The sequence below is a fragment of the Notechis scutatus genome, chromosome 1 (assembly GCF_049901735.1).
Source record: "Notechis scutatus isolate UNSWTSFEM ecotype Mainland chromosome 1, rNotScu1.2, whole genome shotgun sequence".
Classification (NCBI taxonomy): Eukaryota; Metazoa; Chordata; class Lepidosauria; order Squamata; family Elapidae; genus Notechis; species Notechis scutatus.
Genome location: NC_142009.1, coordinates 241,423,270 through 241,449,735, shown reverse-complemented (window position 1 = coordinate 241,449,735; position 26,466 = coordinate 241,423,270). Strand labels below are relative to the sequence as shown.

At 40.2% G+C, this 26,466-nt stretch overlaps 1 protein-coding gene across 1 annotated transcript in view; it reads left to right on the top strand.

The window, feature by feature from the left end:
• The first annotated feature begins 278 nt into the window (after positions 1 to 278).
• LOC113412558 (tumor necrosis factor receptor superfamily member 10B-like) overlaps positions 279 to 26,466 on the top strand; it is a 33,803-nt gene continuing 7,615 nt past the window's right edge. The window contains exons 1-7 of the mRNA XM_026668296.2: positions 279 to 650; positions 7,238 to 7,319; positions 10,482 to 10,613; positions 11,470 to 11,578; positions 14,768 to 14,841; positions 22,285 to 22,401; positions 24,321 to 24,346. Of these exons, the coding sequence (XP_026524081.1) occupies positions 594 to 650; positions 7,238 to 7,319; positions 10,482 to 10,613; positions 11,470 to 11,578; positions 14,768 to 14,841; positions 22,285 to 22,401; positions 24,321 to 24,346 (597 nt within the window). The 5' untranslated portion in view covers positions 279 to 593. The remainder of the gene's footprint in view (positions 651 to 7,237; positions 7,320 to 10,481; positions 10,614 to 11,469; positions 11,579 to 14,767; positions 14,842 to 22,284; positions 22,402 to 24,320; positions 24,347 to 26,466) is intronic.

Sequence of the window (26,466 nt, the reverse complement as noted above, 5' to 3'; positions counted from 1 at the left end):
GGATGCTGTGCCACCCAATCTGCATCGACTTTTAGCGGCGGTTCTTATCTGAAAGTCAAAAAAGTTAGCAGATTTAGAATCTGGATGAGAGGGATCCTCACAGAATACTTGGGATCGTAAGCTAAACGGGACGGTCGAAGAAAAAAAAGAAGGGGGCGGGGAGACAGTGAAAACCCGTTTCCGCCTTTCTTGAAGAAACGGAGCTCCCAGTAACTTTCCGTAAATCAATCTAATAGCAAAGTCTTAAACCTAACACTAGGCGTGTCTTCTTTAGCGGGCATTGGAGGAGGAGACTCGCCTCTGATTTATTTAGTGGGCGGAGTGAAAGGTTTTACCCTCCAACCACTTTTTCGCGCCGCGCGGAAACTGCGAATTTGGGAAGGGCTTCGCTCGCTCTGCCGGGAGAAGAGGGTGAACATCAAGGGCTTTCAGCCGCTTTTCACGAGCGGGGATTCCCGGTGACGCCTGGTAGAGGGGTGGAGAGTTTAAGGTACCCCCGTCACAAGACACACATGCAAACACACCCTCCGCGTTAAAAAAAAAGAAAGAAAGAAAAGAAGAGCTGGGCTGCGATATTAGCCGCGACCATTGAAATGGCGCAGATGGAGGTGGTGGTGGTGATGGTGGCGTGCCTGGCTTTCCTGCGGAAGGTAAGAACGGAGGAGCAAAATAAGGCGGGAAAAGCTCCGGGTTGCTTCGGGAGCGCCTCCTCGGCCGCCTGAGCGAGCGAAGAGAGGAGGCGAGGGGCGAAATTCCTTAAGGGACGGGCGCCGCGGGGGCAGCTTCATTGATTCCGCCGGCGCTTACAAAAGCGGCCGGCTCGTCCCGCGGAATCGGGGTGTCAATTATGCAGGGCTTTTGGCTTAGTTCGTTCATTCTTTCTTCCTCTCTCTCTCTCTCTCGTCGCAATTAGAAAGGAAGTTCAAGCAGTTGTAACGTCGGCAGGCCGCAACTTTTCTTCACTTTCTTTTACTTTACTTTTCTTCTGACTCTTCTATAGGTTCAGGCGCCGATGACGTTGGGTCACTTCGCAGACCGCAAAATGGATGAGATTAAAAAAAAAAAAAGATAGATGAAAAAAATGAAGAGGGAGCTGAGGGTAGAGGGGGCGTGGCCTAGCCCCGCTTCTGGTTCTAACAGGTTTTGCAGGTTTTTGGTCCTCGTTTCGGGATGGCGGCGGCGGTGGGGTGAAGCCGATCTTAGCCCTTTTCTCAACCGGTTTCCGTTCTAAAACTCAAAAAAGTGTTCCTGCAGCCATTTTTTTTTAAGTGGCTTACATCTGTACTGGTAGTCCTCGACTTAACAGCCACAATGGAGCCCCAAATTTCTATTTTTTAAAGTGAGACATTTCTGGTGTGAGTTTTGCCTTGTTTTACGACCTTGCCACAGTTGTTAACTGAATTGCTTCAGGTGATAAGTTAGTAACCCGGTTGTCAAAATGCATCGGGTTTTCCCATTGACTGCTTGTCAGAGGGTTAGGGTCACATGACACCCCCCCAACACAACAATGATTATAAATATGAACCACTTGCCAATAATCTGAATTTTGATCACATGATCACAGGGATGCTGCAAAGATTGTAACTGAAAAATGGTAATGAATCACTTTTTTCAGTGCCCTTATAACTTTGAACTGTCAGTCGCTAAATGAACTGTTGTAAGTTGTGGGCTACCTGTACTAAAAAGACTTACTGTTATTCATGACTTGTGAGGTAAAAGGACATCTTGGGTTTAAGACATTTTAGTCCATTCCATTAGATAATTCACTCCAAAGAAATGCTCCCCAGAGATATGCTCTGGTTTATTTAACTGGTTTATTGAATAAATCCCAGTTGGGTGAGTTTATGCAACACACAAAGCAAACTGTATTTTGATGGACAACATGTTCTGTGAACTCCTGGAGTGTCTATACCACGCTAATAAAAGTTTGATTAAAAATAAGATGGAAAGTGCTGAGCTTCTAATCTGGCCCTTTAGTTTCCCCAACCTGGTGCCCTCCAAATATTTTAGAACTACAGATGTCAGAGCATAGCTAAAGCACAACGGTAAATTGGCATTGTGCATGCGTTAGGATGGGGGAGTGAAGGAACACCCATGAAAGTAATAAGGAAATACATCAGTAAAGTGATTCATGTTTCTTATAAATCAGGGTGTTTATAACTAGGCAATGCTTTTCACAAAATTAAATGTACACAAAAAGTTTAGACAAAATGCTGAGTTCTCTTTGGAACTTTGGATTTTGATCCTTTTTGAATTTTTGGGTGGAAACAAATCATTTGATTTATGAGTTTGATTATTAGAAAAGCTGGAATATGGAAAGAAAGGAGCCATGATCCCAAAGGGATAAAACATAAATATATTTATAACTGCTGTAAAGAAGATTGAAAGTTGCTCCTTTAAATCTTTTATTTCCCTTTTCTTTTTTTCAGTCCCTATTCTTTCTTTCTTATCACTTTTTCTTTAAATTTGTATTATTTTTATTCTGTAAAAAATTCATTAAAAATTAGAAAAGATTTAGGTTTTTTAAAAAAAGAACAAGGAAAATATTTTGATGTCAAAGAGCAGTCTATATTAAGTGTAAGTTTAAAGTAGAATGCAGTGGACTTGATTGGATTAGGCTCAGTCCTGATAAGATTTCAGATTCCACCTTGGACTACTGAGAATGCCTAAAGGCTATTCCCCTGGGGGAGAGGAGGAATTTCCATAATTACTTAGAATGGTGCAGTCCTTTGGTAGGCAAAAAGCACAAATTAGTTTTATATTAGCAGTGCTAAAATCTTCATTTTTTTTTGTACTAGATAAAAACTACCATTTGCATTTCTATGATTGAGAGACTATTCTCAACAGATTTCCATCTCCTCATGCTACAAAATTAATTTTCCAATTTGAGGGGCATGCTTCTAAAACGCAAACAACTGTATACTTTCATATGGGAAAAGGGGGAACTCTGAATTCTGAGAACATTGTACAGATGAAAAAATTGGGAACTTACTAAGGCAAATCAAAAATTACAAAATTTCATTTTCCTAAGAGTTCCTCGTCAAATTTGAATTTTATCACAATTAAATGCAGCTGAGTTTAAATAGCATGTATACCTTTACTAGTTTCAGAGTTCAAAGATAGGTTCTGCTACTCTATTGGATGTTTACCTAACCATGCTCACAGTCCTACCAAGTACCAATATAGTTCTGTTTTATATTTTCCTAATTCTGTGAGCTAATTCAAGATGATGAGGCTACTCTGCAAAGGGTTTTGTTTTGTTTTTTTAAGAGAAGAGTGACAGAGACCACAATCAGGAAAGTGAGAATTTCTGTATATGCGTAAAATGTAGAAGTTCTATATACTGAAGATCAATGGGAAGCATTTATGTGGTGTACTACCACTCCTTTACAACTATTAACTAATTGATAGTTAGAAATCCTTGCCAACATATTATGATATAAACTATGATATACACAACCTGTGAAATCACAGCTACTCGTTCTTTATAGCTAGTGTTGGCCTTCATTCACATTCAGTTCTTCCTATAGAATAGAGGGAATATAAAGTATTGATGTGCTGTATGTGCAAGTCCAAGCAGTGTGGCTTTTTGTAATTGACAGAAATATTTTCAATATGCAAATGTTCTAGGTGCCATTCAAGGCTTTTGGGCATGGCAGTGTGTCAATAATCACTAGAAACATCACTGCCAATTTATGCCATAACATTTTGATTTTGGGACCTTGATTCTTTGTGATGTTCCCCTCTTCTTTTGTCATCTATTCTACTATCCTCCTGGTATTGCCACATCAATTCTCCACAGTTTTTTCTTTTTAATCACAATTAAACTTGGGGTGTTATGTGCCAAGGATTTATCAATTTGTATTAAGGATTGTGGTTGGTTGCACAGTTAGCCAGATATTTAGACTGGATTTGGCATTTTTATCAATTTTTTGAGTCCTTCCCAAGGACCCAGGTTAGGCAAGTGGTGTTGTTACTATACAGTAAATACTGGTGGCATCCACAGTCCAAGGTCAACAAATATACAACACAGAGATAATCTAGGGTAGAACAACAGTAAGAAAACACACACACACACATATCAGCAACTCCATAAATACATTAATTTAAGGCCTGAAACCACCTTTGTCTGAATCTTTGATTCAGCCTGGACCATGTTAAATACCTAAGTTAATAAATATACCTAACTTTAAAAAAAAGGCTGTAAAATTTTCTATTGGTTTCATATGAGTTCATTAACTTGCCTGCTTGCACAATCTGAGAAAAGACCTATAGTTTAAGATGGCAGAGAGAGAAATGTTGGGGGAGAGAGCACAAGAGGGAAATGAACCTACAGACATAAATACACACAGTAAATACTTTCTATGTTTGAAAAAGCTGAGATTGAAAATCAGACTCACTGGCTATATTTGCTTATCATGGTAGGTTAATGCAGGAATACAAAGCTTTTCATTTATTAAATATATATACAAAGGATCCATAAACTTTATACGACAAAACAATAAAGTGAAATAGACAACACTTCAAATATGAAACCTTCTCACCCTGGGACAGCTCACCATGGCCAACTCACCACGAAACAAAAGTTACATTAATATTAAAAGAAATGGCAGGATAGAATCATTATAGAAAGGATATGAAAGGACAGACAAAATGAAACATGAATGACACACATTAAAATACATTTTAAATTATTTTAAACAATTAAATTGTTGAATTGTCCTGCTACTCTTCAGTTTTAAGTACTTAGATACTTCTCAGTGAGAGGAGTGGCATATAAATGCAATAAATAAATAATGTATAGATTCCTAATTTTGTGCTTTATGAAGAAAAATCATAAACTGCAAACATTAAGGAAGAAAGAGAAAGGGTGTCTTGAATATGCAATTCAGTTATGTGATTTAATTATGTTATTTAGCATTAAGCGAATGCAACAGTGATGCTTTCTTTGTATAGCAACAGTAAATAATTCATTATACTTGATGTGAACCAATTAAGATTTAGAGTGCAATTCTATAACTATATTGGGAGTTACTTCTGAATAAGAGTTGTTACTACTACAGCTACTTAATATCTTCAGTCTTTTGAAATAGTGTTTATCTTCTCACTATTGCTGTATAACAGCAAGTAACTTAGAGTTTGAGGAAGTTTTGCCATGTTATGATTGTTGTTAGCTTATTTTATTGGTTCTGATTTAACCCTCAGAGTTTTAAAACAAAGTTGAATTTGTTTTATATTGTTTTGATTTATTTATGTAATTGTTTTAAAATATGTTACACTTGACAAATATAAATTAATGCTTATTGTTTATCTGTGTGCTACTCCTGATAGATCAAAGGTTATTCATACAGTATGCCCAACTGAAGTCTGACAAAGTTTCATGTACAAGTAGAAGGAGATAGTGAGATTAAAGTTTAAGTTAGCAGAGTTGCATTTTTAGCTGAAGGAAAAAAAAATGTTGCCATATATTTAAAGTTAGGTGTTGTACTTTAAAAGTTATCCAGATCCTTTCCTGTGTAAACAATTTGAGAGTTCCAACTTAATATTGTTAACTAGAACCATGACCTGTTGGATCATCCTTTCAGAGATATTTCCTTACCTAAACAGAGAAATAGAATGACCATGAGCAGGCAAAAAAGCAGTGGGAGCACAAGCAACTTCCAGCTTCCTTCCAGCTTCACCATTGACTTTGCATGTGGGAAACTGGCAGAGTGTTAGAAGTTGCAATTATGTGACTGAGGTGATGCTGTAGTGCAAGGGTGTCAAACTTGATTTCATTGAGGGCTGCATCAGGGTTGTGTTCAGCCTTGGTGGGTCAGGCTGAGTGGTTGTGGCCAGCTCGATGTCCTGCAACCTGTGTGTGGTCCTCCTGGGTTCCATTTTCACTGGCAGAGGGCTGCAGGAGGCAGTCGCAGCCAAAAACAGAGTTCTGGCAGAGGCACCGTTGGCTGGTCCTTCACTTCTTCCAGGGCAGCCCCATAAGCCAGATCTAAGCACGGGCTGCATCTAGCCCATGGGCCTCAAGTTTGACACCCCTGCTGTAGTGGGTACAATTTTGCAAATACAACTGGTGTGTGAAGTTCCTTGAAATTTCAATTATATAGAATTAATGAGTCCCAGATTTTATACGCATCCTTTAAGTTAGCAGAATTGAGCTACCTTGATTTAAAATACTTTGCACAATGATGCACCATTTGGGCTAACTGAAGGTTACAAACAGACAAAAAGATAGGAGAATTTTAATGGTAGATAGATAGATAATTCCCCAGATCTTGGCTGAAACATTATTGGTTGAATATTTGAATTGGAGTAACATCTTTATTAGGGACCAATTAAAATCCCACAGATATTCAAGCAAGATTTTAAGTTATCCTGCACTACTTGTCAGACAAAATGCTATAAAAAGAGGAGATAGGAAGAGAGAAGGAAGTCCAAATATTAGCTTAGGCTAGTTTTTTTTCAACCGTAAGGCCTAGTTTAAAGATGAATATTGTTCACTTGGTGTTTTATCCAATTGTAGGTATTGGTGTCAGATTACCCTAGTGTTCAGAGACAACAATAGCTGGCACCTGAGTTCAGGAGAAAAAAATTTTTTTTCCTCATCAAGTAATATAGCCATTATGGTTTTTATTTTTATTTTTCAAGCTTGAAAGAGTTCTGATTTGTGAAATGGCCTTTGGAGTTTCTCTTGTTTCATCTTAGAAACCATAAAAAACTCCTGATGTCTAAAAAGTTGCTTGAATCACAGACGTTCTACTCTTTTCTTCGCCGGCATAAAGATCCCAAAGACAGTATTCCTTAAATATTAGATACTAGGAAGCAGTGGTGGAAGATGGTTATTTGCACTCTAGTTCATGTGCGTGGTCTTCCCCAAAACATCTAGTTGGCCACCGTGGGGCAGAGAATAGTAGAGAGTGAGGAAGAAGACCTTAACAGAGATAGGTCAGGAGGAAAGTGGAGGAAATTGTATTTTATTCTGAGCCTGTGACATGGACAAGTTACTAATACTCATTGCATGTTATACTCATTCCATGAGAAGCACTATATAATATCTATTCTAACACACGCACACCCAAAAATCAAATTTTTTATTTTTTTGATGATAGGATTTGAATTTAGTTTATCTTGACAGCTTTGCAGAACAATGGTTTGACTGTGCATCTCTGATTAATACAAGATAATATTGCTGGAAAAGTGCAATGATTAGAAGAAACCTCTCCCTTTCCAAACCCCCTAGGTCGAATCTCCAGCACTTCGAATCTCCTGCGATCCTGGAGAATTCCCATATTCCGGGACTTGTTGCAAAAGCTGTCCTGCAGGTAAGTTCTCATAATAAGATGATATGATTTTATATTCCGGTGAAAGAAATTGGGGCTGTCTTTTTTGAAAGAACACAGAAGCTACTGTAAAACAATTAGTGTCAATAGGTAGTGTCTTTGAATCTAAGAAAACCTTTCTCATTTTAGGCTATTCTATATAGTTAATCCTAATTGAGCCCAAAATTTAATTGAGCCCAAAATTTCTGTTGTTAAGTGAGACATTTGTTAAGTGAGTTTTGCCCCATTTTATGCCTCAGCTGTTAAATTTTTTCTTCCCTCAGTTGTTAAGTGAATCGCTGCACTTGATAAGTTAGTATCCTGGTTGTTAAGTGAATCTGGCTTCCCATTGATTTTGCTCGTCAGAAAGTAGCCAAAGGGGATCATATGACCCTGGGACACGGCAGTGGACATAAATATGGACCAGTTGCCAAGTATCTGAATTTTGATCACATGATCATGGGGGTGCTACAAAGGTCGTAAGCGTGCAAAAATGGTGCTTTTATCAGTGCTGTTGTAACTTTGAATGGTCACTAAATGAATTATTGTAAATCGAGGACTACTTGTATTTGTTGGTTTGCAGTGTCCAACATTGCCAGCCAGCTATGAATTCTGATACTTGTAGTTCCATTTTGCTGGCATGTGACATACTAAAGAAAGAGGTTCCCCCAAGTAGAACATTCTGGGTGGGTATTACATGGATGTATTGATGTTTTCTTCACAGTAATGTCGAAATCATTTGCCATGACCACTTCCTGAAATGTCCTTTGACTTTCAAGCCTAGCCTTTAGTCATGTGAGGTTCTGGTGTATCCTCATTCAACTTCTAACCTTGTCTGGTCCTGTTTAGCTACTGCTGCTATTTTTTATTTTTTTTAAGGATTGTCCAAAAGTCACGAAATGCTGTCACCTGTTCTTTTTAAAAAAGTAGAAATGGGTAATCCTTTTAAGGAACAAATAAAGAATAGGGAGAGGTGGGCATCCTTGTACTCTGGTTTGAAGCCTGGAATTAATTCTGAAATCAATTAAATTAATTCTGGAATGAAAGGCAAACTGAAGGAGAATTGTATCAAATAACGGAGGGCGTAAGTTTTATTTACATTCCTTTTACAATTGATTTTCTTTTCAAACTAAGAAATCTAGTGCTTCCGCACTTAATGAAAATATACACAGTCTGATCTGGCCATTTTTACTCGCTTTTTGACCATTTATACCACCAATTGCTTGAGATACAACAACTGTGAAATTTGAATTGAATTTTCTTCTCTTAACAAAGTCCATGTACCATGTCTTGAAAAATGTTCTCTCCACGACGATCTTGCTATTTACAGTATCCTTTTTCCTGTTGCGTAATTTGAAAATGGTTGTGCTTCCTCAATAAAATAACTAGGGTGGCAGTTTGCCAGAAATAGTTCCTTTGACAAAACCTGATACATTTAAAAAGAGACAGAAGGTACTGGAAGTCATATAGATTTCTGCTTTTTTCTCGCCAACTACTTCATTTTATCCCACCTTTTTTCCAAAGAAGAAGTCTATGTTCCCATCCCATAACCCAATGGTGGCTAACCTTTTTGAGCTCCTGTCGTGATAATTGCACACTTGCGCTCACTCGCATGCCACCACCCAGAAGGCAATGCGCGTGGGTCCCTCCACCCCCCTGCGCATGCATGCACGACCCCGCACACACCATGCATCTGTGCACATACATACGTGATCCCCCCCACATGCACCAAGCATCTCTGCGCATGCACACGTCTCCTGTGCACCCTGCGCATGCACGCTAGATACCCGACAATCAGCTGTTGGGCAGGCAGCAGGCACGCATGCATGAAAGATCTGCTCTGGGCAGGGGCTTGCATGCCAGTAGTAATGGCTCTGCGTGCCACTTCCGGCACGCGTGCCATAGGTTCTCCATCACGGCCATAGCCTTTCAAGTTCTGTAAGGCAATTTCTTGCATCTTATCAATGTTACACAGCCTAAAATCTCAAAGGCTTAATGGATATTCCACCAAATCATTTTAGGCAATTTAATCACTATAGGTCCTGTTGGGAACTGGGCCATGCAAGCAGTAGTGAGTGTGCGAAGCTTTACTTGTGCATGTGCAGGATCTAGGTTGTGTGTGTGAAACCTTCCCCCGCTCATTCCACCATCAGTCCATGTAGCCAGAAAGCTTGGGGCTGCTATAGAATACTGGCTTAAAATAATCCTAGTACTCATTTAAAACTAAGCAAATGTATTCCAATTTGCAAAAACTTCCTTGCTGACTGACGGGATGATTAATTCTTGCTTCCTCTGTGCAATTTTATAAGCTTGACGGTGCAACAGCATCTAGCAAAAATACATTCCCAAAACTTAAGAGTTGGTATCTGGTCAGCCCATCACTTTTATAGGGCATGGATAATGTCCTTCCAGTAAGACTTTGTGATGTCTTGTAGTGAAGGCATCAAGGTATATAGTTTGTTCCTGATCACTTGTATGGTTGAATTCCAATGTGTCCCAGGGATCAGAATCAGCAATGGCATAGCAGTTAAAGGTTTCTTAAAAAGCAAATCAAGTGGGTGAAAATCTCATGCAAGACTAATAAACTGGATTTTGTTCATTCATTTTTAATATGTGTTTATAAAACTTAATTTGGAGTGCTCATTTTTACTATTCAGGGGCATGTTGTCATCATGTCCTACTTCCTCTGCCAACAGTGCCAATATAATTGTTGTAACAAATTTTGTGACTATCCTGATTCAAGCAAAACATTATTTGGGGGGTGAAAAGTCATTTGCTGTGTTCAGCAAATATGATAATCTCTAATAGGAAACAGAGAAATCTATTTTTTATGCTTCTGTACTTCAGGTGTTAATTGTTGGATGATTTTGACTACAAATGTAAATGATTTGTTAGTTCTGCTTGGCTGCTTAATTGCACAAGACTTAAACAGCAGAACAATGCAGAGTTTAAATATGAAGTAATTTAACAATCAGTAATTAATCCATATTAGTTCAGATATAAGTCCCATGGTTCCATTGTGAAAGTTCTTCATTAGTTGGCAGTCTTCTAACATGTAGTTAGAAAACAGTTGGTGGTATAAGCATATGACTGACATGCACAAACCAAAAGTGTGTAACTACATATATTTAAACATTAACTTTCATTTGCTATCCCATATCTTAGGTACCCATGTTGAGGAATACTGTACTTTTCTAAATACATCAACAAAATGTAAATCCTGTACAGATGGAGAAAGTTATACTGAATTTAACAATGGTCTACATCGGTGCTTACTGTGTACTGAATGCAAACCTGGTACGTTACATTTTGGACACTCTTCCTGTATTGTGTTACTTTTCAGCATCGGATTTTATAAGATTTTGCCACAATCTTATAGTGCATTATATATTGTAGAATTTTGCTAGCCTTTTACCACATTACCTCCCCGTTCTTACTTTGTTTTAAACTGAGTAAGGGTTAGGTTGAAGTACTTTTTTTTAAATCCAAAGTCACCTGATCTTGGCAGTAAACTTTATTTTTCTTAGGCTTCTCTTCCCGCCTCTTAGTTGTATAGTGTCAGCTTGAGGTCTGAATTCATCTATTTGCACGGGGATGAAATTAAATTGTAATTAAGCCAATCACCTTGAAAGGTAGCTGGTTGCCTTTACTTGAATATATTCAAGCAGAAGTTAGACATTAGTTTGGATTCCTGCACTGATTGGGTCATTTAAATCAGGAGTCCCTGATTTAGTCTGTGAATCGGCACCAGTCCGCGGCATGTCAGCAACTGGTCCTGTAAACAAGCAACGCCCCCTCTGTGGGATGCAGGCAGCATGTGTAACCACACCCCCTCTGGTGGATGGAACTGGTTCCTGGTGCCCAAAAAGTTGGGAGTCACTCATCTAAATTATCTCTTCCATCTTTGATTTTAGGCTCAGGACTGTGTTTAGGAACCTGACTGCTGCCCACTGTCTCAAACTTCATTTTTCCCTGCCTCAAAACTACTCCTGCAACTCCTTCGTAATCTACCCCTTAGGAATCTTTGTCCTTTTCTATTTTGTTTCATTTTTAGTGTCTCCTGTAGAGTTTGATAAAGAACAGTGTGCATATTTCTCCTTCTTTAAAAAGAAAACATTGTCCATGCTGATAAGTTTAGGAAATTCTGTTTCAGGTTACAAAATGATAGCACCTTGCACCAGGAAGAAGGACACTGAGTGTCAGTGCAGTGATGGCTATTTCTGCCCTCCAGGCTGTGAGGAGTGTGTGAAATGCAAGACGCGGTATGTACACTTATGGTGCAGTTCCCTTTTATGATAGAGAGTATGTTGCAAACATAAAAATACTTGCAGTAAATTGATTGCATTTAAGCTAAGTTGATATTTATATGTCATATTATATCCATTCATTCATTTTGCTGGGCTAATAAGTCCCTCCAATTGAAACCAACTCTGAGCAGTTTACAATTTCCATCTTTGTAACTCAGATTTAAAACAACAGCATACACAATATAAACAATAATCCAACAGTTGATGAAAAATAATATGTAAAAATTATGTTCAAACATAGGTTGTTGTTTTTTTTTAAATCAAGTTGAAAGCCAATATCCTTTTAATGATGATATAAAGCAGAAATTTATATATATTCTTTTCTGGGCAAAACCCACTGCCTTTGAGCAGTATGCCAAGAATTCCAGAATTAAATGTTGGTTTAATAGATTTATACTGTGGGATTATTCTCCATGTTTAATTCTACTTCTGCTGCATTTTTAAAAAACCCATCAGTTGCTGCATCTGTAAAACTCTAAAAGTTGTACCTAAGGCTACTATGCTTTGGAATATCAAATTGTACATTTAATTCATAAATGTACAACATGTGCTATTTCCTAAAGCTTTTGTATAGCTCAGCCTATTAACTTTTGGATAAGTGTGCTAAAATTGGCCCTAGTGATGTTAAAACTAGATAACATGGCAGGAATGGCATATTTAAAAATTACTGGCTTTCTTATTTGCAGTGTTCACTTTTGCACATGCAGTTCTGACACATTCCACAAAATCTGCTTTTGCTGCAGATTAAACAATAATTGGGGGCTCTTGACTCTGTGAATGTTGCCTTTAGATGTGCAAGGACTACAGTCCAGAGAATTCCTAGTCATCAAGGCCCAACACTTTTGAATTCATAGTGCCAGGGCAGTAGGGTTGTATTCTTTTGCCATGAATTTCCTGCATTCTGTTTCACTTCTACTTACTTGTTGGTTTTGTTTCGTTTTTAATAGTGCTTACTTTCCTGCCTTGCTTAATCACCACCATACCAAAGTGCTGCAGTCTACAGAGTTTGGTCACAAGTCTTTGCATGTGTAAATTTAAGGGACAAATAGAAGTTCAGAAGGCAATAAAAATAAAGATTAGTATGGAATTGGGCAGTGTATTTGATATGTGGTATATCTTATTCATTTATTGAGGTCAATTGTCATTTTTTGGAAACTAAGCAAATAGCAAAACAACAAACAACAAAAATATTTTATTTGGAAGCGACCTGGTATTGAGTATGATACTTGTCTTTATCATATATGGAATGCCACTTCCTCAACATCTCAAAAAAGGGATTGAGAAGGTTTACAGTTTGTTTTGCTTGCTGAAGATTTAATACAGCCTTTAAGTCAGCAGTTTAACTCAAGTTTTACAAGAAGTGATGATTTCCTGATACAAGAGAGTGTGGAGAATAATAAATTAGGCTCATGTCCAGACAAAACACTCAACTCCTGCAAGATACCATTTTTATTTTCTAAGAAAGTTTAAGGCATTCCTTTGGAGACCAGAGATACTTTTGGAGATGATGATGATGATGGAGTGACATTTTTCTTTATAGCAGGTCAGCTTTCCTTGTTTTTAACAAAATTGAATATTAAAATTAAACATATAAAAACTTGGTAGGGTTGGGAAGTTGGCAGGGATCAAAGGAGGTGACTGTAGACACATTGGGTCTTTTGGATGCCACATTGGGCACTACTGGTTTTTATGAGGAACTAAGGATTAGCTCAAGTGTTTCAGATAATTTACATGTATTTCCCAATATTGTAAGAGAAGAACCTTAGTAAATTATAATGGCAAAAAATATCAGGAGTCTGATAGCATATTTTCCAATTAATAAAAATTTCTTAAATAAAAGAGGTGCTAACAGATTCCTGATTATGTGACAACTAATTATCATTAGTTCAGACTATAGTTTCCCCACACAAAAATGTTTTCTTCCTGTGTTTTGTATCAGCTCCACATCTTGTTAAAGAAACTGAATTAAAATCTTAGAAAAAATTCAAATTCTCAAAGTTTAATTGAATAAGTCAGTATTCAGACATTAGAACTGAGATTCTAAAATATTTTAACTTATATGTTGTGGAAAGTTAATAAAGATTCATGAGACTGTCCCCTTTGTTTCTAGATCTTATATATTTTCTGTTGTATATTTATAAAATATATATTTTATAAATCTAAAATCAGGTGATCCCTAGATTGCAAATGAAAGATTTTCTCTTTTCAGAACACAATTCTGATTCTGGGTCCTTTGACTTATATATATGGTAACAACAAAGCAAAATATCAGGTTTCAATATTTATAGAGGGTAGACAATCTCAGCCGCAGGAGACCCCTCTGAAAATATGTGGCTGAAATTTAGTTAAAATGGCCAAATTTGGGTGGTGCTTAACAAAATTATCAAGTCCTAAAAACAGATAAAATTTATCTGGGGCCCAAATAATTGAGATGGAGGTGAGGGTACTTTGCCGTTGAGTCTTTTTTTCCTATTCCTATCCTTAAAAATAGACTTCAAAAATTTGGGCCTACATCTTGTATGAATTGACTAGCTTTCTGGAAAATGGCAGTGAATTATAGCTCCAGATCTTAAACATTTTCATTTCTGATTTGTATAAAATGCCATAATAAATAACAGTACTGTAACCGACTGTTCTGCCTGTTAGACCACTATGATTTTAGCACTGTCATTCTTTTCATCATTCCATTTATGGTATTTTTGCCATTAGAGACAATTTTGGGGAGGGAGGAATTGGTTTAATGAACATACCTAATTTTTACCAATGTCCCATCCTGAGTTGGGTAAGGTTTGCTGAATGGACCTCTTGAATTATTTTGGGGAAAATTCTACTAAATCTCTTATTCTTCCTCTTCGACCTCCAGCAATCAGTCTCACTGTGATTTAGAATGGGCAAAATCATTATCCTAAAATAAGTTAAGTTTTTGTAAACAAAAAAACAATAAGATTTGAACTGTATCGATTTCTGTAAAATTTGGCATATTTCAACCCTTCAGTTCTCAACCTTGCCTGCAAAATGTATCCCATTATACAAAACTGAATTGTATAAATACAATTGTACAAATACTCTGTTATTTTTCATTCAGAAGATAGATATGCCTTCTTAAATAAACAATCTAATTTCTAAAAACATTTTAATTTCTAGGTGTCCTGAAGGACAGGTGATTATGGAAAGCTGCAATGCCACAACAGATATGAAATGTGGACCACCATATCCCGGTTAGTATTATAACTTCAAACGATAATAGACCAAATAGTTGTAAGTCAAGGACTACTATACTTTTATTTAATGACAGATTAGCATTATTGTCAGCCTTCAAGATCTTCCTCCTTTCCTTTGCTTCTTTCTGGCTGCCATGAGTAACGGGGGTGGTGGAAAGTGTTGCAAGTGTTAATAGCTGATATTGTATAAACTGGGGAGGGTTTCTCATTCCTGCTTAGCTTTCTCTTCTCTGCGCAATTGCAAACCTTTATCTGAGTAAGCCAAGGTCAACTAATCATCACCACCTGGAGATGTCCACATGATGAAGTTCACAACTTTTAATTGGAAGAACCGTTTGAACTGTTGGGGGTGGGAACATTTCACTCCCTTGATATATGTGATGTACGTGCCTATTTCCCCAGATTCAGAATTTTCTCATTGCTACCACTAACTTCCAGTAAAAGATACCTTTTCTCTAATTACAAGAGTCTAAGTATTTCTTTCTTGGATTTTGAATGGAGCACCAGCTGACATTATTCTGAATCTACTTTCTATCAGCCCACCCGGAGAGATAACACAATTTCTTCCGAGGGGGTCTGAACATCATGTCAACTCCAGCCAGCGACCAAGAAGACCTGGGTGCCATTGGAGGGCAAGACTCGCTCCTGCTAGAGGAAGTAAGAGAAGCTGACTTGTTAGCAGAGCTCAACCTTGAGGAAAAACCAGCTGTAAAATCCAAATCGTCATTGGGAGTAGGTTGGAAGGATCCTGAGGAGCCCCCCAGGAGTCACCCTTACCCGTCGGCATGGAAGAGAGGAGCCAAGGCAAGAGAGGGAAAGGAAAGATTTTTTACTAAATCAAGCCAGACGCCTCATAGATGAAGCCCTCGGAGAACCTCATGCTGAACAAAGGTATGAGGGAGAGGAGTGGGAGGCAGCCCCAGCCAGAAGAAGCCGAGCAGCCATCCCCATAAATCAACCTGGGCTAGCGCAACAGCAAGCAGCATCCCTGGGGCCCTCAGGGGAAGGAGTAATTGCCAGAAGACGTAGAACTCCAAAGTTGCCTCCGTTGGAAGTAAAATATGGGGGGGATCCCAAAGAGTTGGGATTTTTCCTAGCACAAGTTTGGAGCTATATGGAGGAATACGGAGGGGATTTTTCCTCAGAAGCAGCCAAGGTTAGATGTGTTACCAGGGCTCTGGAGGGAACAGCTGCAAAGTGGATGGTGACTTTGCATAATGATAATGCTCCCCAGCTGTTGAATTATATATAACCTGTTCATGACTGCGCTGAGGGCAAGGTTTGAGGACCCACTGGCGGAACATAAGGCCAGGATTAAGATGAAGACCATAAATCAGGGGTGGAGATCAGTGGCCGACTACACCCAGGAATTTAGAGAACTGGCGTGTCATATTCGAGGCTGGTCCCAAGTAGCCCTGATAGAAGCATTCAAAGATGGGTTAAATGAAGATATATACCAGAGCTGCATTGCCAGAAGAGACCCCAATGATCTGCAGATGTGGTACGTACTGGCAGCAGAGGTGGAAATTGATTTAACCCGAAACAGACGTCGAGGAGGCTCTGGTTGGAGCAAGCCCTCCCACGCACGTCCTCAAGAAGCCTTCAAACCCCAAAAGGGAGGGATGGCAGCAAGACTCAAGACTACTGTCTGCTTCCGATGTGGGAAGGAAGGTCACCGGGCTGCAGACTGCTGGGCCAAGTTGCAACCGAAGGGGGCGCCAAGAGGAGAAAAAAACCCCGGAAAACCCTCAGCGAAGGATCGCGAAATGGCGCTTAAGACAAGACGAGGGAGGTTGTAGAGGTCGCCCATCTGAAGGGAGACGGGCTGGGAACTCCGACCTCCTCTGAAGAGAGTGACGTCTATTCGGAAGACGACTAATTGGTAAGTCCAAACAAGGGCCCTATGACCATTCCAGTGCAGTTAACGGTACCCGTATCGGGGGCCAAGGGGGAAATGCCGGCCTTGCTAGACTCTGGGTGCACAAGATGTGTGATCAGCCCGGAAGTAGTACAGAAGATGGGCTTAAGACTAAAACCTTTAAAAACGCCCATAGCCTTTTGCCAATTGGATGGATCAGTGGCAGGGGGTGGTCCTGCACGTTTCATAACGGAACCCATAGAAATGACAATGGGGAAGCATAGCGAGACTATGTTTTATTGTGGCTCCTGGGATGGAACAGCCACTAATACTGGGATTTCCCTGGCTCCGGAAATGGAACCCCCACATCAATTGGAGAAGAGGGTCATTACGCATACGTACCGACCAGTGCCCGGAAGGGGAGGGGCGTTCTCAACCAAAACTCCAGACTCCTATTGACCTAGCTTCCACGGGCACCGAGGAACTGAAGGGGGAGGAGAAAATTCCGAAGGAATATTGGGACTTAAAGGAAGTATTCAGTGAAAAGGCCTCGGATGAACTTCCCTCTCATCGTTCAACAGATTGTAGTATTGAATTTTTACCTGGGGTGAAACTCCCGAAAGCTAAGCTGTACTCGATGACACCGCGGGAATTAGAAGAGCTGCGGTCGTTTATCGATAAAAATTTGAAATGTGGTTTCATCCAGCCCGCTAGACCCCGGGTAGCGGCCCCAGTACTGTTCCGTGAAAAGAAAGATGGCTCCTTTCACTTATGTGTTGATTACAGAAACCTGAATGCCATTTCCATAGAAAACGTGTACCCCCTCCCCCTGATGAAGGACATGCTGGCCCACCTGGCCAAGGGGAAGATTTTTATGAAGCTCGACTTGAGAGAAGCGTACTACCGGGTTCGAATTAAGGAAGGGGACGAATTTTAACTGCCCGATAGGTTGTTTCCAGTTCCGTGTTCTTCCATTTGGCCTACAGGGGGGCTCCAGCAGTATTTATGCAGATGATTAATCAGGTTTTACATGAACATTTATATAAGGGGGTTTTGGTCTACCTTGATGATATCCTTATCTACACGGAGACCTGGGATGAACATTTGAAGCTAGTGCGGTCAGTCTTAAAGAAACTCTGAGCCGCTAAGTTGTATGTAAATTGTCCAAATGTGAGTTCCATCAGGAGAAAATTGACTATTTAGGGTATCGCATCTCACATGAGGGCATAGAAATGGATCCAGGGAAGGTGCATGCCATGTTGGAATGCCCCCCCCCCACGCACCAGAAAACAACTTCAGAGTTTCTTGGGATTCGCCAATTTTTACTGACAATTTATCCCAGCTTTTGCAAAGATAGCACTGCCTATCACAAACCTCCTAAAAACCAAAGGGGAGGCAAAACCAAAACCTAGTAAGCCACTGGAGTGGTCCATGGAATTCAAGTGGCCTTTGAAAAGCTGAAACGACTGTTTGCTGCTGAACCACTGCTAAAGCACCCGGACATGGACGCTCCTTTCGTAATCCAGGCCGATGCGAGTGATGTGGCGGTTGGAGCGGTATTGCTGCAAATCAATGAGAAGAGGATTTTACAACCCTGTGCATATACGTCCCGTAAATCAGGGGTCCCCAACCGCCGGTCCGCGGACCGGTACCGGGCCGCGGAACAAGCCTTACCGGGCCGCTGGTTGCTGGGCGCCGCCATCTTTTTGGTAAAAAAGCAATTTTTCGTCAAAAAGATGGCGGCGCCAGCGTTCTCGTGAGCTTTTCCGGGTAGAAAGCCATTTCTACCTGAAAAAGCTCACCGAAGCGCTGGCGCCGCCATTTTTTGACGAAAATCACTTCCGTGACGCCACCGGAAGTGATTTTTCGTCAAAAAGATGGCGGCGCCCAGCTGACGCCGGAACCGGGCCGCTGGCGCCAGCTGACGCCGGAACCGGGCCGCGGCGTCGAAAAGGTTGGGGATCCCTGCCGTAAATTATCTGAAACCGAAAGAAGGTGGGCAGTGTGGGAAAAAGAGGCCTTTGCAGTTCGTTGGGCCCTACTCACTTGGAGACATTTCTTGGAAGGAGCAAAACACCCGTTTGAGGTGTGGACCGACCATAAGAATTTGGAGGCCTTGAAAATGCCTCAGAAGCTGTCCCCCAAACAACTTCGCTGGGCTCAGTACTTTAAACGGTTTAATTTTTCATTGAAGTACATTCCAGGCGGGAGGAACTTCATGGCGGATGCTCTTTCTAGACTACCTCAATATAATAGTGCTCGCCAGGAAGTAGTACGGCCAATTGTCCCAATCAAACAGTTGGCAGCTCCAGTAGTTACTAAAGCCCAAACGAAGAAGAAGGAAGTGGATCTATCGAATGATTCGACTGCGCAATTAAAGGATGCTCTAAAACTCGATGGTTGGTTCCTGGCTCATTCGAATAACTGTACAGTTAGAGATGGACTGGCCTGGGTGGGAGCCAAGTTATATGTGCCAGAGAAACTGAGGAGCCAAATCTTACAACAGGCTCATGATTCTAAAGCAGCTGGTCACTTTGGGTTCGTGAAAACCTTACACCTAGTTAAGCGGCAATTTTGGTGGCCTACTTTGAAGAAGGACATTGAAACCTATGTGGCTAGCTGTTCTATTTATGCATCAGCCAAGAGACCTCCTGGTAAGCCAGCAGGGTTGTTACAAAATGTGGCTAGACCAACGGCTCAGTGGAAGGAAATTTCTATGGACTTTATAGTGGAATTACCCGAAAGTTATTTGGGTGGTAACTGATTTGTTTTCCAAGCAAGTACATTTCATACCTTGTTCGAAGATTCCATCTACAAAAACGTTGGCTAAACTGTTTATATTGCATATCTATAGATTACATGGGGTTCCTGAACGCATAATCTCTGACAGGGTTGTTCAATTTACCTCGAACTTTTGGAGGGAGTTCTTGAAGTTATTAGGCTCCGCCCAGGGATTAAGCTCCACCCACCATCCCCAGACCAATGGGGCCTGTGAGAGAACTAACGCGGTATTGGAGCAATACCTTAGATGTTACATAAATTATCAGCAAGATAATTGGATTGACCTATTGCCATTTGCTGAAGTAGCATATAACAATTCTATCCATAGTAGTACTGGATTTACTCCCTTCAAGGTGGCGTTGGGACAAGACTTTGTACCCATACCTGAACTCCCTCGTGAGAAGCCTAGTATTCAGTCATTGGATGAATGGATTACACAACTCCAGCTTAATTGGCCAGTTGTTCGTAAAGCATTGGATGATGCACATCGCGCTCATAAGAAATTTGCAGATAAAAAGAGGACTCCACAAAACCCATATCAAGTTGGCGATAAAGTCTTTTTGTCCACCAGATTTCTACAAACCACTCAAAAGTCAAAGAAGCTTGGTCCTAAGTATGTTGGTCCTTTCTCGATTGAACGAATTGTAAACCCTGTGACAGTCCAATTGAAATTGCCTAAAAGCCTTCGACGAATTCACCCGGTTTTCCACGTTAGTTTACTAAAACCTGAACATACTTCCGATCTGAGACCAACCCAGACCGACCCTCCTGTACCATTGCTTATTGATGGCGAACAACATTTTGAAGTTAAAGAGATTCTAGACTCTCGACGACGGAGGGGTCGACTCCAATATTTGGTTGCTTGGAAGCATTTTCCTTTGTCCCAGGCTGAATGGGTCAATGAAAAAGATGTTAGAGCCCCTAAGTTTGTCAGAGCATTTCGTTCTAATTATACTGATAAACCCTAGATACGTGTCTCTTTTATGTTAACGGGTTATTAAGTCGTGCCTTTTATCTTTCCCTCTTTTACAGGACTAACATCTTTTTTCTAGGAGGGCCGAATGTCAGCCTTCAAGATCTTCCTCCTTTCCTTTGCTTCTTTCTGGCTGCCATGAGTAACGGGGGGTGGAAAGTGTTGCAAGTGTTAACAGCTGATACTGTATAAACTGGGGAGGGTTTCTCATTCCTGCTTAGCTTTCTCTTCTCTGCGCAATTGCAAACCTTTATCTGAGTAAGCCAAGGTCAACTAATCATCACCACCTGGAGATGTCCACATGATGAAGTTCACAACTTTTAATTGGAAGAACCGTTTGAACTGTTGGGGGTGGGAACATTTCACTCCCTTGATATATGTGATGTACGTGCCTATTTCCCCAGATTCAGAATTTTCTCATTGCTACCACTAATTTCCAGTAAAAGATATCTTTTCTCTAATTACAAGAGTCTAAGTATTTCTTTCTTGGATTTTGAACGGAGCACCAGCTGTCAATTATATTATAATTCAAACAATGGGAAGACTGCAAAACCAACTTCAAGTGATTTTGTTTTGCAGTTGTCCGAGTTGAAGGAGAAGCAGCTCATGCAGGACAGGAGAAGTGTGAGGTCCCCACCTAATAACTGGATAGCTGGGGCTACTGTCATTAAACAATATGGTCAATGTTTCACTTAAGGACTTCTTTGTTTATCAATGAAAATTCCAGCCCCAATTAGAGTCATAATCCAAACACTTGCTGCAGTCTATTTTGGAAAAATACCAGGCTGAGAGGTTCCTTAATCTGGTACATTAAAAGAGTATGGCTAGGATATTTTCCTTCCCAGAATTAGTACATTAGTTCTGTTTTCTCTCTGTTGGGTGTAAAGAAGCTGCTACCTTTTTGGAATTAAACCCCAACCAGCCTTAGTATTGTTAGAAATGTAAGTCACCTAACAGTTATTTGGGTTGGAAATATATAAACTAGGATAGACATTTTAATACTATGCCTTTAAGAGAATACTAAATCTGTAATTGGGTGTGGTTTCTCAAACGGCCATAAGATGAAGCCAGAAACCTGGGTTGTTTAGTCTGTCACAGTGAATTTCTGTTCCTTTCTGTTGGAGAGTATTACCATTCCTCCTAATGACTGTTACTGATTGTTGATGTAAGTCTGTTACTGAACTGTTTCTGATACTGGACTTTGATATTTGGATTATCCCTGAACTGAAAACTGACTGCTTTAACCGTGAATGACTTGGACTGCTTGTTTGGACTGTGCTTAAACGTTTATTGGAAGTAAAAACCTACATTTACTGTACAGTGTATCTGTGTGCTGTGTGTGTATTATTCAACATTACTCTCACTACGTCTCCCTGTATGCGCTCATTCTCCTAACGGGGAATTACCTCAACAAGTATGATCAGTGGCAAAAGGTTATTGGAGTTGTAAGTCGAATGATTTGGAGGACACCAGATTATCTTCTGTATGGACGTGGGCATGCCTTCTCTTCCTTTACCTTGTGCTCCAGAAATAATTTTGTAAGTGTCTGTAAAGCTCTGGCTAATTTTGTTTCCCAAAGCAGTTGCCTGGATTTATTCATTATGGTAAATCATGATTTGCAAAATTATGTTTTCCTGAATAAACAAGAATACATTGGGTATATGCAACATGCTTAGCCATAAACAATCTTCAAACTGTAATGGCAAGGTTCATATAGCTGTACCATTATCTATAAATCTAACCTCCATTCTTGGCATGTTATGAGTGCATACGTAGAAGAGTTCCATTATCTTTAATTTGTTTAAAGGCTTCCTATTTTGTCTTTTAGAAGCTTCAGCTGCCTTATTTACATGGGTTTGGATCATACCTGTTTCACTTATACTGGTTCCCTTGGTGGTTTGGATCATATATAAATGGAGTAAATCCAATTCTGTAATGAAGAAAGGTAATTTCCTGATGAATTGCTAAATATGAAATAATTAGCTATCTAACATTAAATGAACCAAAGTACAGAAAAATTGGGAGACCCAAAGCAGGAAACAGTGTGTGCTAATTTGTGAGTTGGATTTGCACATTGTGTTTAGCTGTAGTTTGCTTAACTAAGGTTGGCTGAATAAGTATCAATTGGCTGGATGTTCAGATTGCACTAAAATATGCATATAAGATGTAATAGCTGGATTCACACAACATGCTAAGCCAATGGGAGAAATGTGCATATTTGCTGGAGGCCTATGGATATATGAGGTTGACACATTTTCATGTGAATTACAAACTGGAAGCTGAAAATGCTTGTTTCAAAACTTGATTATTGGGATGGATATATTAACATGAAGTAAACCTTTCTTTTAAAGAATCCTCACCCATGGGACAAAGATTGCTTAGTTCCTCTTACCCATTAGCCTCCTTTGTGCCAACCCATAGTCCATTGCATAAGGTTGCAATCCTGTCCAAAGTTCTTGCAGAATGCAGGATCAGAAATTTCAAAGGAAGAAGTACAATAAAGAACAGCTATACATTTAATTGGAAGACCAGGGCTGATAACAGAACTAATGGAATGAGAGGAATCATCAGGTTATCAAGTCAGCTAGCTTTAAATAAGTGATCCCTTATTTAGCAATGAAATCTTGCCATTTTCCCCGTACAAAGATTTGATACGGATATTGCTCGCTTACTGATGGTGCAGGCAATCCTCAACCTATGACCACAATTGAGCCCCAACATTTATATTGTTAAGTGAGTTTTGCCCCATTTTACAACCTTTCTTGCCACAGTTGTTAAGTGAATCACTGCAGTTGTTAAATTAGTAACCCAGTTGTGAAGGGAATCTGGTTTCCCCATTGGCTTTGCTTGCCAGAAGGTCACAAAAGAGGATCACCGGACCCCAGGACACTGCAACCGTCATAAATATGAACCAGTTGTCAAGCATCCAAGTATAAATCATATGACCATGGGGGAATGCTGCAACGGTCATAAATGTGAAAAACAGTCCTCAGTCACTTTTTAAATAAATCATATGACCATGGGGGAATGCTGCAACGGTCATAAATGTGAAAAACAGTCCTCAGTCACTTTTTCAGAGATGTTGCAACTTCAAACAGTCACTAAACGAACTGTTGTAAGTCGAGGACTACCTGTAATTGGTACCAGGAATTCCATTGCTAAGCAACACAATCATAAGGCAAAACATGGCCCCACCCCAACTTATGAGAGTAGTCCTAAGGTAAAGGTTCCCCTCACACATACGTGCTGGTTGTTTCCGGCTCTAGGGAACGGTGCTCATCTCCATTACAAAGCCAAAGAGCCAGTGCTGTCCAAAGACGTCTCCGTGGTCATGTGGCCGGCATGACTAAATGCCGAAGGTGCATGGAAAGCTGTTACCTTCCCACCAAAGTGGTCCCTATTCTTTCTACTTGCATTTTTACATGCTTTCGAACTGCTAGGTAGTTAGAAGCTGGGACAAGTAATGGGATCTCACTCCGTTACGCGGCACTAGGGATTCGAACCACCGACCTTTCTGATCGACAAGCTCAGCGTCTTAGCCACTGAGCCACCACGTCCCCTTGAGAGTAGTCCTAGTGACCTTTATTAGGCAAATCCCATCAGGCTGCAGTATTCAACAGTCATGTGATCCCCATTTTTGACATCCTGCCAGCTTCCCCACTGACTTTATTTGTTGGAAACTGCCCATGAAGATCACAAATGGCAATCGCATGATCGGAGGAATGCTGTGATGATTGCAGCTAGGACCTGTCATAAATCCCCCTCATTCAGCACCATGGTAACCAAATAGTTTCTGGATGATTGAATGTTAAGTGAGGACTATCTGTATACTAATGTGTATTTTTCCTATACTTTTCTCTCCAGAAAACGAAGAATCCACAGACCATTTGGTAAGCATTTGTGTACTTAATTTTATTTTCATGTATAACAAGGCCAATTAATGATGCACATGAGAAAAACAGCCTTGTTTTTCATCTTTCACTACAAGCTGCATCTTCAACAGGTTCTAATATCACATGGACCTCTAGCTTTCTTTGTGCCCCACCAGTGTATTTTCCCTCCACATTAATTTTTAATGCCACATGGGGAATAACCAGAACATCAGCACTCAAATGCCTCTACTGTCACAACACCAATTCTACAGTCACTGCATTGGCAACCAATTCCAACCATTAGATTCCAACCCCCAAATAAGTGTTGGTTTGTCATTGATAAAATCCTATATGGCTTAGCTCCATATTATCTTAGGACCCATCTTGTCCAGGTGAAATCTGCCTAGCCTATGCATTTGGGGAGGAAGTGATTGCTTAGGAACCCACCTCTGCAAAGAGTAAAGGAAAAAGGATGTGTAAGTAAGCCTTCTCTGTAGCTGTCCCTCTGTTTTGGAACATTAATCCAGAAAATACTCATACTTTCTTAGTATGATAGCACAATAGTACACCTGTGTACTTCCATGCCAATCCCCCCCCCCATGGGTTAACCATTGTTGGTTCCCTAGGAACCAGGGGTCAGTCAGTAAGGTGGTTTTCAGGGTTTGGGTCAGGTCAGTCGCGACAGAGTTCGGTCCCCCCCATGGCTTGTTGCTCCACCTCAATCTTCACTGCTGGCTGGACTAATTACCTGGCATATGAATAGAGCCAGTCTGGCAGGGTCCCCATCATGTGTGGCCTTCAGGTGTGGTGGGTTCCTGGCCCATGGCTGCGGCTGTCAATAGCCTAGAGAGGCTCCTTGTCCACAGGAAGCCACACCAGACTGCTGATGGTCAGGTAGTTGAACCCCAGTCTCAGCAGCAGCTGTGGAATTTCCCCCCCTCCCCACTCTCCAGCAGCCTGCGCTGCCAGACCTTCCAATATAGCCCCTTCCCGCCACCATGAGTACTCCGCCAAAGTACTCATACTTTCCTCACTGATTTTTCTGCAGTCATCAAAATGACCCAGTTTTAGCAGGTCTCTGCTGATTATTAGGTGTTCAGTTGATGTTCAGATTAGAGCAACTGTAATTGCATTAATTTATTAATTAATCAAAGTTATGTGACCATCCATCTCATAAATTATGACTCTGGGTGGAATATAACAATCTGATAAAACAATAGTTACCTAAAGCCATGAAATTGTTAAAAAAAAAACTTTAAAAACAGAACTAAACAAGAAAAAAAAACCACAATAGATGTAGGAAGTAATAATGGAACCACCTCACGAGTTCACCAGTCCCCTGGGTCCCCAGGTCTGCTGACATAACAAATCTTGAGGGATCTTTGGAAGTTCAGGGGTAATGAGGCTGATCTCATCTCTTGGCGGGCTGGAAGGGGGAGGATTCCACAAGGTGAACACCACATCAGAAAAGGCCTGCTACCCAAGGCCCAACAAAGGTGGCTCCCTGGACAACAGAACCCATGACATGTCCATTCTATTAGATCTGGTGAAACAGGCAGATGAAATTGGGGAGAGCAATATATTTAATTTTAATTTTATTCATTGTGTGGAGCAAATTGTATTTGATTTTTGTTTTGGCCCAACTGCTTGTTGGATCATTTAACTTGGCTCCAGAAATGGGGTATATACCATGTTCCTCATAGATGGCCAACTACTCTTTACTTATAGAGACGTGGCCAATGACCTCTTTTCAGCAAGTAAAGGCATGAATTATAGTTCTATGGTTTTTTTTAATGCCTTCAAGGTACAGACTTTAAAATAAGCATACAGATAAACTATTACTTACTTAAGAACTAATAAACGGACTTGGGAAAATAATTTATCCTTTTGAAATGCACACACCTTGATATACTTTGGTCCTTTCTTCAGATTGTCACCAATACATTATTTGTGGTAAACATTTCAGGATCAAAATCGTTTCCAGACATGTAGTGCAGATATCTTCATTTGACTTGAGAAATTGAGCACTTCATTTCCACTGACATTTTTAATTGCCACATTATTCCGACTATTTTTTATCTGTTTGTGTTTTCTCTGGCTCCTTTTACAATTACTTTTTATTAGGAATTGAGGTCAGA